At 54.7% G+C, this 12,217-nt stretch overlaps 1 protein-coding gene across 1 annotated transcript; it reads right to left on the bottom strand.

Moving 5' to 3' along the window:
- Nucleotides 1-855: 855 nt before the first annotated feature.
- On the bottom strand, nucleotides 856-9,834 carry C14H9orf50 (chromosome 14 C9orf50 homolog). Its single transcript, XM_026457122.1, has 7 exons — nucleotides 9,327-9,834; nucleotides 8,998-9,088; nucleotides 8,778-8,894; nucleotides 4,007-4,170; nucleotides 1,967-2,129; nucleotides 1,635-1,783; nucleotides 856-959 (listed from the first exon to the last, which is right to left on the bottom strand). The coding sequence occupies exons 1-7, from the start codon at nucleotides 9,832-9,834 to the stop codon at nucleotides 856-858; spliced, it is 1,296 nt and encodes a 431-aa protein (XP_026312907.1).
- Between the last annotated feature and the right edge of the window lie 2,383 nt (nucleotides 9,835-12,217).

The raw sequence follows: 12,217 nt of genomic DNA, 5'->3' as shown, positions 1-12,217 counted from the left end.
CTGTCGCCCAGGCTGGAGTGCACTGGCTGGATCTCAGCTCACTGCAAGCTCCGCCTCTCAGGTTCACGCCATTCTCCTGCCTCAGCCTCCCGAGTGGATGGGACTACAGGCGCCCGCCACCTCGCCCGGCTAGTGTTTTGTATTTTTTAGTAGAGACGGGGTTTCACCGTGTTCGCCAGGATGGTCTCGATCTGCTGACCTCGTGATCCACCCGTCTCAGCCTCCCCAAGTGCTGGGATTACAGGCTTGAGCCACCGCGCCTGGCCTGTTGTTTGATTTTTGAGACAAGGTCTCACTCTCTCGCCCAGGCTGGAGTGCAGTGGCGCGATCACAGCTCACTGCAGCCTCAACCTCCTGCACTCAAGTGATCTGCCCCCCTCAGCCTCCCAAGTACCTGAGGCTAGAGGCGTGGACCACCACACCCAGCTTTTTTTTTTTTTTTTTAAGAGGCAGGGTCTGTGTTGCTCATGCTGGTCTCAAACTCCTGGGCTCAAGCCATCCTCCTACCTTGGCCTTCCAAAGTGCTGGGATTACAGGTGTGGACCATCACGCCCAGCATGTTCCCAGGTTTGAGGTGTGTGGCAGGGTCTCCCACCTTCCAGAAGAGGGGTTCACTTGGTACAAGTCCTGAACCCCAGGGATACCCCGTCCCCACCCCTCAGCCTCATCCTGGCTGTGTCTCGATCCCCTTCCTTCCAGCAACCCCCAGAGACCAGCCATCAGGTACCCAGAAAGGCTTGTGTGAGACCTACTGGCAGGTCCCAGCCACCTGAGATGTGCCTTTATTTGTGGGCAAGGAAGGACGCTCCTCATTGCCTGGCCCCTGTGTGTCCCTGGCCTTGGGCTCGCGGGTGTTCACCTCTGATCTGGCTGCCGTGTTGCGGAGGCCAGGAGGAGATGGTACCCCTTAGGGCGGCCTTGCTTCAGGACCGACTGCAGTGAGACAGAGGACCAGCTGGCTGCTACTGGGACCTCAGTGCAGGGGACTGGGCTCCCAGCAGGATTCTAAGCTGAAGCCCTGTTGGGCAGATAGTGCTGCCAGCCTCATTTTAAAAGATGAGGAAACAGATGCAAGGTCGAGCACAGTGGCTCACGCCTGTCATCCCAGCGCTTTGGGAGGCCAAGGCGGGCGGATCACCTGAGATCGGGAGTTCCAGACCAGCCTGGGCAGCATAGTGAAACCCCGTCTCTACTAAAAATACAAAAATTAGCTGGGAGTGGTGGTGGGTGTCCCCATTGCGGAGATTGCAGTGAGCCAAGATTGCGCCACTGCACTCCAGCCTGGGCCACAGAGCAACACTCTGTCTCAAAAAAGCAAAGAAAGGGTAGGGTAGGGTAGGATAGGGTAGGGTAGGGTAGGGTAGGGTAGGATAGGATAGGGTGGGGTAGGGGAGGGGAGATGCAGAAAGGAACTGTGATCAGAACCCAGGCACCTGGCTTACAGCTGCCCCTTGACTGCTGCACTTTGAGGGAGATGCAGGAACACCGTGTGGCCACTGCAAGCCCCCACGGTGACTTGGCTCGCAGGGAGGATCCACTCCCAGCCCCAGTCACCCCACCAAACAGGGCTGCTCCCGGGGCCAGCTGCCAGCAGAGGCTCACCACCTTCTGGCTCCAGGAGCAAGACCATTTGCCCACCTGCTCCAGGTTGCCGTAGGGGTCCAAGAAGGCTCGGAGGCCGCTTTGCGGTCTCTGAGCAGCGGCCTTCTTCCCTGAACAGAAGGGCATGCTGCTGTTCATGGAGGTGTCCTCAGAAAGATAGCCCTGTGTCTTCTGGGTGGACCTGGGGGAGACAGGACCCCATGAGCTTCCTGGACTCTGAGTCCCCAGCCCTCCCATGGCTGGCAGGGCCCTTGAGGACCCACACTGACAACCCGCCTGCCGCCGGGTGGGGAGGTCTGTAAGCAAGCCGGGTGGGGAGCCCTTGCAATGTCCGCGAGTCCCATCCCCTTCCCCAGAGCCACACAGGCCAGCACAGTCACAGCACCAGGAGCTGGCCAGGGTCTCCTCCTCGGCCTCAGGGTACAGGGCTTTGGGCAAACTCTCCAGCCATTTTCCGACACTCCCAAACACCCGCTCCGACGCCACTGGCAGGGCGGCCTTCTGGTTCACAATGACGCTCTGTTGGACTGCAGGAGAGAGGGCAGGGTGAAATGCCTGCCTGGGAGGAGGGCACTGGTGCCCCCACCCTCTTTTCCTCCCTCTGGCAGGCAAGGCCGGTCAGAGCCCTGTCTCCATGGCAACCCCAGGCTCCCCAGCGCCTTCTGGCTGCCTCCGGAGAAGGCTTGGGTTTTAAAACCACCTTGCGTGACTGTTTCTGTTATACCCAAGCTGTGCCCCTCCCTGCACATCCCCACTCGTGCTGCAGCCAGAAGCGTGCCCCCTTTCTTGCAGTGGGGAGACTGCTTACCCGATCATAGAAATCCCAGAAACCATGCTGAGAGTGCTGAGGGCTTCAGGGAGGGCTCAGGGCTGGGGGCTCTTCCCGTCCAACAGCAGCCATGTGAGATGGTCCAAGGACCCTGAATTCCCCAATGGCTGCCGCAGGATGGAAAGGGCTGGGAAGCAGCAGGCTGGCCCCCACATATCCTGGGCACTCTGCTGCCCTGGACACCATGATAGCTCCTTATGGCCAGTGGCTGACACGGAATCATCTCCCGTATGCACCAGCTGCCATTCACATGAAATTCTTTCTCTCCTGGGCTTGCCCTGGCCTTATATTCCCAAGAGGGGCCCAGGGGCACTCTGGCTTCTATTTGTGGCTCTGTGTCACCCACACAAGCCCATTCTGGTTCTGGGGCCTTGGTTTCCCCACCAAACACACAGACGTTGGGCAAAAATCACAGCTTCTAACTTCAGCTTCCTGTGATACTAAGGGAACTGCGTCAGATCCTCCCAAATCAGTGAAGGTCCTAGGTTTGTAGGGCATAGCCCACAGCTAGACCTTGAGGCAGACATTTCCTGAAACTGCACATAGTAGGTGCTCAATAAATAGCTAGAGGAAGTTGACTGTTGGGGGCCCTGGGGGCTGCTGGATCCTGAGAAGAGAAGAGGCTGGGTACACAGGAAAAGGTCGAGCCTGGTCAAGATTATACCAGAGTAAGAACAGGGACTTCGGCTGGGCGCGGTGGCTCAAGCCTGTAATCCCAGCACTTTGGGAGGCCGAGACGGGTGGATCACGAGGTCAGGAGATCGAGACCATCCTGGCTAACACGGTGAAACCCCGTCTCTACTAAAAAATACAAAAAACTAGCCGGGCGAGGTGGTGGGCGCCTGTAGTCCCATCCACTCAGGAGGCTGAGGCAGGAGAATGGAGTAAACCCGGGAGGCGGAGCTTGCAGTGAGCTGAGATCTGGCCACTGCACTCCAGCCCGGGAGACAGAACGAGACTCCGTCTCAAAAAAAAAAAAAGAACAGGGACTTTCTCGCCTGCTTCTCGAAACACACTTCAGAAAGCTCACTGGGAACTGCAAAACAGACACCATTACATCCAGGGCCTGGTGGCTCTTAGCTTCCTTGCTGGACCAGGCAGTGCCAGCTGTCTCCAGGAGAGAGAAAGTTTCCTCTTCCCGGCTTTTCCGGGCACCTCCTCAGGCAGCCTTCGAGGTCTGCCTTCATGGATGTCGAAGGAAGATGCTTCCAATGGCACCTGGACCTCCTCCAGCCCCTGTAGGCCATGGGGGCTGGGGAGGGGAGCAAGTGTAGACTCCAGAGGCTCTGGCTACGGGTTTCAAGGTGGGCAGATACAGCATATGAGGACCCCTTGGCAGCAAGCAGTCCAAGGTGCCGCCCACGTTGGAACACCTCCACTGGACTTCAGACCCTCTACTTGGTCCTCGAAGGTCACCCTGACATCTTCCAGGGTGGCCAGTTCAGGCACATCGTCTGCAGGGTCTCTTGGCCTTTGCAAGCCGGTTCCTCACTCCAGGGGCCCAGAACTACAGCCTCTCTGCCCTCCTGGATGGAACTTTCTGGAGTCTCAAGGCTCCCCATCCTGTCTGCTTACCTGAGCATCTGCGCTCCCAGTAGCGGAGCATTGTGTCCTGCAGGGTCTCGTCAGCGAACCGCACCCGGAAAGGGCAACACCGCCTGCGGGGCCTAGAGCCTTCCCCCGAGGGGTTGTGGGTCAGTGCAGCCTTGAGCTTGGGGACCTGTGCACCGTGGGGCCTGCTGAGAGAGGGGAAAGGAGCCTGTGCTCACAGCCCCCCGCCGTACCCCAGCACACACCCACCAACCCCAGACTCGCTGTGAGATTCTGGACAAGTGCCCTACACTGGTCTGTAAGAATGGATAACGCCGGCCGGGCACGGTGGCTCAAGCCTGTAATCCCAGCACTTTGGGAGGCCGAGGCGGGCAGATCACGAGGTCAGGAGATCGAGACCATCCTGGCTAATACGGTGAAACCCCGTCTCTACTAAAAAGTACAAAAAACTAGCCGGGGGAGATGGCAGGCGCCTGTAGTCCCAGCTACTCGGGAGGCTGAGGCAGGAGAATGGCATAAACCCGGGCGGCGGAGCTTGCAGTGAGCTGAGATCCGGCCACTGCACTCCAGCCTGGGTGACAGAGCGAGACTCCGTCTCAAAAAAAAAAAAAAAATTATAAAAAAAAAAAGAATGGATAACACCTATCACAGAAGCCAGCTTAATGGAGCACTTCCTACCTGCCAGGCAGGCTCGAGCACAGAGGTACACCATCACACCAAATGCACACAGCCCCCACGAAATGCTGTTATCATTCTCATTTTATAGTTGAGGAAACAGAGGCACAGAGACTATTCCAAAGTCATGCAGCTGTAAGGCATGGAGCCAAGACCTGCATCCTGGTTCCAGAGCTGGCACCCTCGCACGTAAAGCAATTTAGCAGAGACAATAAGAATGCCAGCCCAGGAGTCATGCAGTCCTGGGTTTCAGTCCTGACCCTTTTGAGCCTCAGTTTTCTTATCTGTAAAATGGGAATATTGTGCCCATTCTACAGGGTTGTGAAGAAAGGAAATGGGCCATAGAAGTATCCAGCCCAGGGTCTGTAGGGCCCAGAGGAAACATCACTAACTGGGAGCTGGGTTTTTTTGTTTGTTTTCTTTTTTTTGAGACGGAGTCTCGCTCTGTTGCCCAGGCTGGAGTGCAGTGGCCGGATCTCAGCTCACTGCAAGCTCCGCCTCCCGGGTTCACGCCATTCTCCTGCCTCAGCCTCCCAAGTGGCTGGGACTACAGGAGTGCACCACCACGCCCGGCTAATTTCTGTATTTTTAGTAGGAAAAGGGTTTCACCTTATTGGCCAGGATGGTCTCAGATGCCTGACCTCAAGTGATCCACCCTCCTAGGCCTTCCTAAGTGCTAGGATTACAGGCGTGAGCGCCCCCCCCCCCCCCCCCCCCCCCCCCCCCCCCCCGTGTCGGGGCGGCGGGGGGGGGGCCCCCCCCCCCCCCCCCCCCCACTGAGCTGTTACTGTAACTGTCTATCTCAATCATGCCCCATCCCAGCCACAGGACCTCACACGACCTTTGGCAGACTGTCTCCGAGTCTCCAAGTCTCCATTTTGCAGTTTTTTCCCCTTTAAATTATAGGCACAATAATACCATCCTCCTGGGTTTGATGAGTATCAAATGACTTACATGAGATATCTAGGACATGGCCTGGCACAGGGTTTGGCCTTAATCAAGGGTATCTGTTGTATGTGTATTTCATAGATAACACTGTTCCATTTATTGTTATTAATTTTAGCCTCAACCGGGTGAGGTGGCTTATGCCTGTAATCCCAGCACTTTGGGAGGCCAAGGCAGGCAGATCACAAGGTCAAGAGATCGAGACCATCCTGGCCAACATGGTGAAACCCCGTCTCTACCAAAAATACAAAAAAATTAGCTGGGCACGGTGGCGTGCGCCTGTAGTTCCAGGTACTCGAGAGGCTGAGAATCACTTGAACCCAGGAGGTAGAGGTTGCAGTGAGCCCAGATTGCGCCACTGCACTCCAGCCTAGCGACAGAGTGAGACTCCATCTCAAAAAAAAATAAAAAATAAAAAATAAAAAATAAAAATCAGCCTCGGCCGGGCGCAGTGGCTCGCTCCTGTAATCCCAGCACTTTGGGAGGCCGAGACGGGTGGATCACCTGAGGTCAGGAGTTCAAGACCAGCCTGACCAACATGGAGAAACCCCGTCTCTACTAAAAAAAAAAAAAAAATACAAAATTAGCTGGGCCTGGTGGCACATGCCTATAATCCCAGCTACTAGGGAGGCTGAGGCAGGAGAATTGCTTGAACCTGGGAGGCGGAGGTTGCGGTGAGCCGAGATCGTGCCGTTGCACTCCAGCCTGGGCAACAAGAGTGAAACTCTGCCTCAAAAAAAAAAAAAAATCAGCCTCAAGGGCGAGGCTGCAGGAAGGCCTGCTTGACCCACCTATAGCTCTGTTATTGAGGAAGGTCATGGCTGGCGGTTGGAATGCACATATTTATATGTCTGCATCCGTTCATCAAACCACATCTATATGTCTGTGTAGATGCGGAGGGAATGTTTTTCGTCAACCCCCAAAGAGCCAAGCAGTCAGGAGGTGTCAGGACAGTGCCTGGTTACATGCCTTGGGACCTAGTCATCCAACAGTTGTGTGCTCAGAAACCCCTGCTCTCTGCTGGTTGCAGGGCCAGGCAAAGGCATAACCCAGCTCTGCCTGCCTGCCTGAAATCTCAGCATCTCCCCTTGAGGGCCACTGGAGCCTGTTCTGAGGCACCCCAGTGTTCCCTGCAGGGCCTACCAGGGAATCTCACACACAGTAAGGCGCTCAAGTATTTGCTCTTGATTATGAAAGTCTGTAACTTTTTTTTTGTTGTTGTTGTTGAGACGGAGTCTCGCTCTGTCGCCCAGGCTGGAGTGCAGCAGCTGGATCGCAGCTCACTGCAAGCTCCGCCTCCTGGGTTTACGCCATTCTCCTACCTCAGCCTCCCAAGTAGCTGGGACTACAGGCGCCTGCCACCTCGCCCGGCTAGTTTTTTGTATTTTTTTACTAGAGACGGGGTTTCACTGTGTTAGCCAGGATGGTCTCGATCTCCTGACCTCGTGATCCGCCCGTCTCTGCTTTTGCTCACATTTGAGAGAATGAATTCCAAACTTTTATTTATTATATCTTGTGAGAAGTCATGTGTATATTTGGCCTGACTGGTTGAAAGTTCTGAGGTTGATAAATGTGTTTCACTTTTTTTTTTTTTTTTGAGACAGGGTCTTGCTCTGTCACCCAGGCTGGAGTGCAGTGGCACGATCTTGGCTCACTGCAGCCTCAACCTCCCAGGCTCAATCAATCCTTCCACCTCAGCTTCCCGAGTAGCTGGAACCAAAGGTATGCACCACCATGCCCAGCTAACGTTTGCAAGTTTTGTAGAGACAGGGTTTCACCATGTTACTCAGGCTGATCTCAAACTCCTGGGCTCAAGCGATCCTCCTGCCTCAGCCTCCCAAAGCACTGGGATTACAGGCATGAGCCACCATGCTTGGCCATGTGATCCATTTCTAGTTCCTACTCTGATCCATCAGTAGTGTCTACCTGGAGTACTGTGCAAGGAAGGGTTCTGAGGCTCAGTGGGGAAATATGATCCATTAGTTTTGTCTGCCGTGGGTATCAGATGAGGAGGAATGATATGTATGTGATATCTTTACTCTCCCTGGTCTTTCAGCTCATGGGCAGTGCCATTCACCCTTCACTCCTGTTTAGGCCTGGAGGAATTTTAACCTGGAGGAACTGTTTCTGTCTTCTTTTCCCCCTCTGTTAAAACTGTGGTATCTAGGCCCAGGTAGGTTCCAATGCCTAGGCTCTTCTTTTACCTCCATCCCTTATTTTTCTCCCAATATTCAACATATAGTAAAACCTAATAAAAGTTAGAGTAAGAAATGGACAAATGATGGTGGGATGGGCAAAAAGATGGAAGACTGGGTGGGTGGGTTGATGGGTGGATGGACTGTGGAGTGAGTTAATGAAAGGGTCTGAATAGAACTGAAGTATGAATGTATGGGTAGATGGACAGATGGGTGGCTGGCTTTTTATGTAGATGGGTATGTAGGTTTGTGGATGGTTTTATGACTAGATTAGCGATGGACAGTGTCCTGGGTTTACAAGTGGATGGAAAGATTTGTAGATGATCAATGGATGGATGATCAATGGATGGATGATTGATCAATGGATGGATGGAAAGAAGTGTGGGAGTTTTAGATGGATGATTGGCTAGCTGGTTGGCCAGGTAGATGAATGGATCCACAAGACACCTGATTCATGGGTGGGTGGGTGAGTGAATGTATGTATGGATGGAGTCATGGGTTCATGATAGATGAATGGGTGGATAGAAAGATAGATGGACAGATGGAGAGATTCATGAACAGGTTGTAGAAGATCTGGTTCATGGATAAGATGGATGCAAGGATGGATGGAGTCATGGGTTCATGATAGATGAATGGGTGGATAGAAAGATAGATGGACAGATGGAGAGATTCATGAACAGGTTGTAGAAGATCTGGTTCATGGATAAGATGGATGCAAGGATGGATGGGTGAATGGGAAAATGAATATATGAATGGATTTATGGATGAATTATGTGTTGGTAGAAGACCTCATTAATGGATGGGTTGATTCATACATGAACTGGCGAATGAATCTTGAATGAATGGGTTGATAAAAGATCTGATTCATGGACAGATGTATGTAAGGATGGATGAATACATTCACGGGCAAAAGAGGAAAGAAAGGAGGAAAGAAATGCCCCTTTCCTCCACTACCCTACCCTATCCCTCCCATCACTTACTGGTTGGCCTTTCTGGCAGTGGTGAATTGTGAGTGATCACCCTTCAGGGGCCCCAGAGTAGGTGTCTGATGGAGCGAAATCTTCCTAAGACTATCCTGGAGGTGCGATGACTGGCCCCTTAAAGACAAACAGGCCACATCTGGCATGAGTGGCCAGGCTGTCACTCTCTGGAAACATCGATGGCAACCCCGTCCCCACCAAGAAGGGAACTGACGCTTACCACGGGTCTGGGAGGAATGAACAGTTGGGACACTGTGGAGACCCTGGGCAGTGCTCTAACACACCCCTTTGAGGTTGTGGTGCTGGGGATGCTGGAGCCAGGAGTAAACAGCTGTTAGCCTTGGCTGGGGGACGGTCCTTCCTAGTCATATGGCCTCGGGGTGATGGCAGGTCAGCCTTCAAGGAGGGGTTGCGAGGGCTCTGAGATACTCAGCTAACATTAGCATCCTTCTGAGCCTGTGTGGTGAGGGTGTTGGGTGCGGGGACACAAGAGACCACCCTCCACCAGGAATGACTCGGGCCCGCCCCCCAGACCCTGCGGGGCCTCACTCAGTGGCTCCAGCTCCTCGGCGGACTTCTCCTGGAGCTGGTGCAGGAACTCACGGAACCTGCTGGGGAGGAGCTCTCCTAGGAAGGCGCCCAAGAGGTCGGGGTCCTCCCTGGCCACGCCCCTCCGGGGGCGCTCGCGCTCTCCAGGCCCGGGCTTCCTGGGCGCCGATTCCAGGGACGCGCCGGCCGAGAGCAGGGGAGGTAGCAGCAGGGACCGCAGCAGCCCCCGCTTCCCCACCGCCCGCCGGGTCTCGGTGAGGAGGGCGGGCAGGCGCGGCGGGAGGCGTCCGAAGCCCACCCCGGGCTCGGTGTCCCCTTCCGGCCACCACGCGGCGCCGCCCCACGGGATCCTCGAGCCCCCGGAGCCCCGCGCGCCCGGGGCCGCTCGGAGCGCGGGCGGGGTCAGCTTGGGCAGCCGCGGGTCGCTGCTGCGTCGGAAGTCGCCGTCGCCAGGGAGCACCTTGGGCGCCACGTCCTGGGCCCCTGGGCGAGGTCGACGCTGGAACATGCTTGGCCCCGCGCTCAGCTCACCGCACCCTCAGCGCGCGTGAGTGGGGGGCGCCGGGTGAGGTGGGGAGGGCATAGTCCAGCCCCAGGCCATAGTGCCCCGGGCAGGGCAGCGCGGTGCAGGGTGAGCGCCACCGGCCCAGCGGACAGCGAGTGGCTTCAGGCGAGAGCTCCCAGAACCTCCGTTTCCTCACCTGAAAAATGGTGACAGCCAAGAGTGGCCAACTTTGGGGTTGCTGTGACGTTTAAATGAGCACGTACATACCAGTCTTAGAACAGTGAGCTCGGAACAGTGCCAGGCACGCTGGCCAAGCTTACACATAGACTAGCTGCCGTTCTTAGTATTTAAAAGTTATTATTTAGGATTTAGTCCCAGCTCCACCACTTACTAGCTTTGTAACCTTGGCCAAGCCAATTAACTTTCCCTCTGCCTTCCCTGGGGGCTCTGGTCTGCAGAATGGGGATAATAGCAGCACCTGCCTCTTTGCAGCCGTGAAATGGCATCACGGCTGGTAGAGAGAGCACTTAGCCTGCTTTGCAGTGTTCAAATCGTGGAAGCTGTTACCGTCATTAACGCTCTACTGGGAATTAGGAAACCTGGAACCAGCTTGAGGGAAGAAAGACCTGAGCAGCAGCCTCCCAGCCCTGGTGGTGCCTCAGAGACCCCTGGGTGGGGAGCCTGTTGAAAGTACAGATGACTTACCCCCAGCCCCCATTCTGATGCAGTAAGTCTTTGCTGGAGCCAAGACACTTTTGTTGTTGTTGTTAAAGAGATGGGGTCTTGCTAAGAGATGGAGTCCTGCTGTCGCCCATGCTGGAGTGCAGTGGCACCATCATAGCTCACTGCAGCCTCAAATTCTTGGGCTCAAGCGATCCTCCCGCCTCAGCCTCCTGAGTAGCTGGGACTACAGGCACACACCACCACAGTCGGCTAATTTTTGTATTTTTTGTAGAAATGGGGTAGAAATTTTTTGTATTTATGTTGTGCGGGCTGGTGTTGAACTCCTGGGCTCAAGTGATCCACCTGCCTTGGCCTCCCAAAGTGCTAGGATCACAGGCATGAGCTCCCACTTCTGGCCAAGACACAGACTTCTAACAAACTCCGCTTTGGGAGGCAGAGCCCCAGTCCTACTCCCAGCTCTGACACTGAGAGGTCTCTGAGCCTGCTTCCTCCCCACTATACCCCACTCCCAGATTGTTGTCAGCTCTAAGCTGGCTCCTGGGCAGTGTCACACTCACCCTGGTGGGCTTCTGGGCAGGGCCTGAGAAGGTCCTGTGAGTTTAGAGCTCTCTACAGGCAGGCTAGCCCTTGGGAGAGCCCATCATCCCTGCCTGGTGCCTCTCCCAGCCCCTCCCTGCTGCCTCTGGGCTGTTTCAGGGTCATTGTGATCCGCGCCTCACCCCTGGGCACCTGAAGAGCAGTAACCGCCCAGGGCACTGGGACTGTGACCAGGGCAGCCAGGCCTTCCAGATCTGGGAGGCTCAGGCTGGGTGGCTCTGAAAGTAGAACTTCCACCCCAAGAGCAGGCAGTCAGAATACAATGGACCTAGAAATTACCACACCCTGTGGGGCAGGGATTATGGGCACAGTGGCTCACGCCTGTAATCCCAGCACTTTGGGAGGCCGAGGCGGGTGGATCACCTGAGGTCAGGAGTTCGAGACCAGCCCAGCCAACATGATGAAACCTCATCTCTACTAAAAATACAAAAATTTGCCGGCCGTGGTGGTGTGTGCCTATAATCTCAGCTACTTGGGAGGCTGAGACAGGAGAATCGCTTGACCCTGGGAGGCAGAGATTGCAGTGAGCCGAGATCATGCCACTGCACTCCAGCCTGGGTGACAGAGCGAGACTCCATCTCAAAAATAGTAATAATAATAATGATTCAAGGCCTGGGTGCTAGGTGTGCCTCTTGCTATTGAGATGTCATTTCTTTCAGGCAGTCTCAGCTGGCAGACAAAGAAATGTGTGTGTTTACTATTATACACACACAGATCTATAAATATTTCTATAGGTAACCATCTGTATTTATATTAAGCTAAACATGAGCTCATGCTGACATCTCCAACTCTAATCCATTACACAGATCATTTGAGACTCTGTCTCAAAAAAAAAAAAAAAAAAAAAAGAGGCCAGGTTGCAGTGCCTAATGCCTGTAATCCTAGCACTTTGGGAGGCCGAGGCAGGTGGATTGCCTGAGCTCAGGAGTTCATAACCAGCCTGGGCCACATGGTGAAACCCCGTCTCTACTAAAATATAAAAAAATTAGCCAGGTGTGGCAGCGTGTGCCTGTAGTCCCAGCTACTTGGGGGGCTGAGGCAGGAGAATTGCTTGAACCTGGGAGGCAGAGGTTGCAGTGAGCTGAGATCACGCCACTGCACTCCA

The sequence above is a fragment of the Piliocolobus tephrosceles genome, chromosome 14, assembly GCF_002776525.5.
Source record: "Piliocolobus tephrosceles isolate RC106 chromosome 14, ASM277652v3, whole genome shotgun sequence".
NCBI lineage: Eukaryota > Metazoa > Chordata > Mammalia > Primates > Cercopithecidae > Piliocolobus > Piliocolobus tephrosceles.
Note: the sequence above shows the minus strand (reverse complement) of the source record. Positions and strands in the feature narration are given on the sequence as shown.